We start from the raw sequence: 4,214 nt of genomic DNA, 5'->3' as shown, positions 1-4,214 counted from the left end.
CTATTTGCCACATATGGTTTCCAACGTCGAGGTGAGGAATTCAACCAATGTATCACGGTCATGGAATCGGTCCAGCATACCGTGGATTGTATAGTAATGTTTAAGGATTGGCTGACCTTCCGGTATAAGTGTGTTGCCAGTCGAGCCGCACATAGTTCCAATCTAGCGATAGAATGCGGGTTATCTAATGGAACGATTTTGGATTTGGCTGCCACGAGTTGAACAGAAATCCCGTCTCGATTTACAGTTCGAAGGTAGCAGCATGCCCCAAATGCAGCTTGGGATGCATCTGCAAAGATGTGTAGTTGTATGCTCGTGGGTTCCCGGCTTGATATGTAACGCAGGATGCGTACTTCCCGAAGAAGATGTAATGTAGAGTAAAACTTGTGCCATTCCTTTTGGACCTGTGATGGCAGCTCAACGTCCCAGTCCCAAGCTTTCCCGTCTTGCTTTAGCAACCAAAGCTGTTGCATGAATAGCTTGGCTACTGTTATGGCTGGTCCCAACAATCCGAGTGGATCAAATATCTTTGCAATGTAAGACATTGTTATCCTTCGTGTCCATATTGGTGCTGTAGATGGAAGATCGATCCGGAACCGAAGCAAGTCGAGGGCTGGCTCCCATACAAGCCCGAGAGTGGATACACATTGCGCGTCTCGTAATTCGTATGTTGGTAAGATCGCTACGTCTTCTGGTGGAATGCGAGAGAGCACTTCAGGTATGTTCGATGCCCACCTTTTTAGCGATAAACCAGCTGACTGCAGCATTTCTGTAACTTGGCTCACTATTTCGATTGCATCTGTTTGATCGTCAGCACCGGTTAGTAGGTCATCCACGTAGAAATCGTACAGGACAGGGCTAACTGCGCGTGGATATTGCTCCCCATGATCGTTTGCAATCTGCTTCAGAGTTCGTGTAGCTAAGAATGGTGCCGATGCCGTGCCGTAGGTAACCGTTTGTAGTTCGTAGGTGCTTATGGGTTCTGCGGAATTTTCTCTGTACCGAATGCGAAGAAAATTCTTGTCTTGGGCGTGATGAAGGAATTGACGATACATTTTCTCCACGTTTGCAGTAATTGCTATCGCATGAGCCCGAAAACGCATGACAATCGAAAGCAGATCTTGCTGTACTACCGGACCGATGAGCAAAGTGTCGTTTAGTGAAAACCCGGAGGTTGTCTTGCAGGATGCATCAAAGACAACCCTAACCTTAGTGGTCGTACTGGTCTCCTTTACTACTGCATGATGCGGCAGATAGTAATGCGGAACTGAATCATCAACGGGTTCGCTAAGTTTCTTCATGTGCCCCAAACGCTCGTAGTCCTTCATAAACTTGATGTATGCCTCTTTCATTTGCGGGTTGGAATTCAGCCGACGTTCCATTCCCGCCCACCGGCGATCGGCGATCTCCTTGGAAGCTCCTAAAATTGTATTGGCATTCGAGTTAAACGGTAAACTAACCACATACCTTCCCGCAGCGTCCCGAGTCGTCGTAGAAACGTAATGTTTCTCGCAGAGGTCCTCCTCGGCCGAAAACGTTGCTTCGTTGGGAAGGGTTTCGCATTCCCAGAACCGGTTCAGGATCACTTCCAGTGGGGTGTTTGACGTAGCCACATGGCAAATTCGTGGAGCCTCCTTTGCAGCTTGGGCAGTGTTACCCGCGACGACCCAACCGAAGGGAGTCTCGACCAGCCACGGACGTCCCTTGCCAAGCGACCGTTTCCTTCCGGAATGAATCTCCCAGAACGCATCTCCCCCGATGACGATGTCAATTCTGCCTGGGATGTAGAACGATGGATCCGCCAAAACTGCATCTACCGGCATCCTCCAGGAAGACACGTCAGTGGGAGTCGTTGGGATGTCCGCCGATGGGTTATTCAGGATCAGGAATTCCATTTGAGTCGCGAATGGTTGTATCTTCGACTGGACGGTTGCCACAATCGACCCGTTCACCAACTGCGACGCCATACCGATGCCAGAGATGGAAACGTTGACCTTAGACCGAGAGGCCATTAATTTCCGAGCGAACGCTTCCGAGATGAAGTTAGACATCGATCCGGAATCGAGAAGCGCTCTCGCCTCGTGCCTTGTTCCGTAGTCATCGACGAGATGTAGCACCGCCGTCTCAAGGAACACCGTTTCGTCTTCCGAGTTCACTCCCATCGATATCGTCGAAGAAATGTGTAGCAGTGAATGATGACGCTCCCCACACGTGCGACAGGACCGATCCGACTTGCAGTCCTTCGCTAGATGCGTATTGCTTAGGCAATTCCAGCAACAGCGCTTCTTTGCCACGATGTCGCGTCGCTGCTGCACATCCTTGCCGTTGAATATTGCACACATGCGTAGCGAGTGATTTTCAGCGCACTCCAATAAACACCGTGGTTGCCCCGAGGATTTGTGAATGGCTGCGGTGTTTGTAATGGCTCTCCGTGAGGTATTTTGCCGTGCGTTGCCGGCCACCTTAATCGTCGAATCCTCTACAATGGTAAGGCTTTTAGTGGATTTGAGGATCTGGATCCGATCTTCGACAAATTTCATCAGTTCCTGATACTTGTCCCGCTCGAAGTGGACGGAATGCTTCTCCCACGCAAGAATGGTCTCGCTGTCGAACTTCATCAGCAGCATGTTGGACAAAGGAGTATCCCATGCCTCCACAGGTTCTTTCAGCTTGGCCAAACCATTCAAATGCCGTGTGAATTCATCCACTAAATTAGTTAGATCTTCGACGCTCTCTGATTTTACCACCGGAAGAAAATGAAGTTTCCGCCAATACTCACGAATAAGGCTACGTGTATTGTCGTATCTTTTCAACAGCGCCTTCCAAGTGACCGCGTAGTTTTCGTTTATTAACGGTGTGTGCTCGAAGGGTAATGCAGCGTCGCCCTTTAAAGATGACAGTAGATACTGCAGTTTAGCAATCGATGACAATTCTGCCGAATCATCGATCATCGATACAAAACGGTCGCGAAACGAGAGCCATTTTGTAGAGTCACCGTCGAACGTAGGCAATTCGATTTTTGGAAGCCGAAGATTGGTTGCAGTTGGCCGTCCAAATGCCATTGTTGAGTTTGCCAGCATCGAAGAATCTGGTGTCTCCTTCGGAAGATTCGTCCGCAAGAATGCCTTCAAACGTTGGCAACGCTCCTCCATGTCAATCCTATCGCTGATACACGATTCCAACGCTTCACTGCTATCATCGAGTTCTTCTAATTTCGCCATCGCTGCGAAGAAATCCTCCTTTTGCTGCTGAAGCCTCTCCAATGCACCTGGAAGCTGACCCACTTCATCCTTGGAGAACGTGGTCACAAATCTTTCAAGCGATTTGATATTCTCCAACGCAACCTTCTTTTTATGCTGAGCCGCTTTGAGTTTTTTCTCCATTTCTCTTAAAAGTTTTTTGTTTTCACTGTGGCCTTTTTTCGCTGTCCCCCAAGGGTTAACCGATGACGCGCTGGAAGATCAAATGCGCGCAAACTCTCTCAAACCTTGATGGCGCGCAAAACGTGATGGCGGTTAGATGATGCAGCACTATCGAGATGCGGTGAGATGCGTAGGCGACTTTCACTAACTTCGTATTGTGTGCACTCTTTCTCACTGCACTGTTGTTTGCGTTGCACCCGTTGTGCAAATCCCTTGCGTTGCACTCGTTGTGCAAATCCTTTGCGTTGCACTCGTTGTGCAAATCAGTGTTCACAATTGACGAGGAACTCGTCGAATGTTCTCCTAACACTTGCTTCGCGGTCTTGACGTCGTGAACGTCGAAGAAAACAATTGTCCGTAAGACACTGCGTACGTCGTAGACGTAAACCGAGATAATTGTTCGTAAAACAATTACTGAGTAAAACTTTCACTCAACACGAAAGATCCGGTTCGAAGGACCAAATGATGAAATTTTCGGATGGTCTTCGTGCTGTGCAATTAAACCGTACACTTTGAGCTCCAGTTTGCTACTGTTTATTAATCTGTCAAATATAGTTCATTCGCGTTACCTTATAATTCATTTGACTTAGTTCCTATTTCCCTTTTCATTAATCCTTTTCGTTATTCCTTTTTTCTATGCCAATGATATCCGCCAGAATGTAGGCAACATACTTGACTTTAATTTCCCACACACCTTCTAAACACCATTTTGCATTGTCTCATTCTCTTTAAAGTCACTTTAAGCACCCTCTAAACACCATTTTGCATCGTCTCATTCTCTTTAAAGTCACT

At 47.7% G+C, this 4,214-nt stretch overlaps 1 protein-coding gene across 1 annotated transcript; it reads right to left on the bottom strand.

Annotated features, from left to right (window-relative positions):
* Positions 1 to 3,383, bottom strand: LOC131292775 (uncharacterized). The gene is made up of 2 exons (XM_058320859.1): positions 246 to 3,383; positions 1 to 162 (listed from the first exon to the last, which is right to left on the bottom strand). The coding sequence occupies exons 1-2, from the start codon at positions 3,381 to 3,383 to the stop codon at positions 1 to 3; spliced, it is 3,300 nt and encodes a 1,099-aa protein (XP_058176842.1).
* Positions 3,384 to 4,214: the final 831 nt, after the last annotated feature.

The sequence above is a fragment of the Anopheles ziemanni genome, unplaced genomic scaffold, assembly GCF_943734765.1.
Source record: "Anopheles ziemanni unplaced genomic scaffold, idAnoZiCoDA_A2_x.2 U_8, whole genome shotgun sequence".
NCBI classification, from domain to species: Eukaryota; Metazoa; Arthropoda; class Insecta; order Diptera; family Culicidae; genus Anopheles; species Anopheles ziemanni.
The sequence above is the reverse complement of the archived record's forward strand: the minus strand, read 5'-3'. Positions and strand labels throughout refer to the sequence as shown.

What these genes read in the sequence shown, in the direction of transcription:
- LOC131292775 (XM_058320859.1), bottom strand. Translation starts at nt 3,383, where the DNA reads ATGGAGAAAAAACTCAAAGCGGCTCAGCATAAAAAGAAGGTTGCGTTG. An exon ending in CATGCTGCTACCTTCGAACT is followed by an intron (nt 163 to 245) that starts GTAAATCGAGAC and finishes TTCTATCGCTAG; the next exon opens with ATTGGAACTATGTGCGGCTC.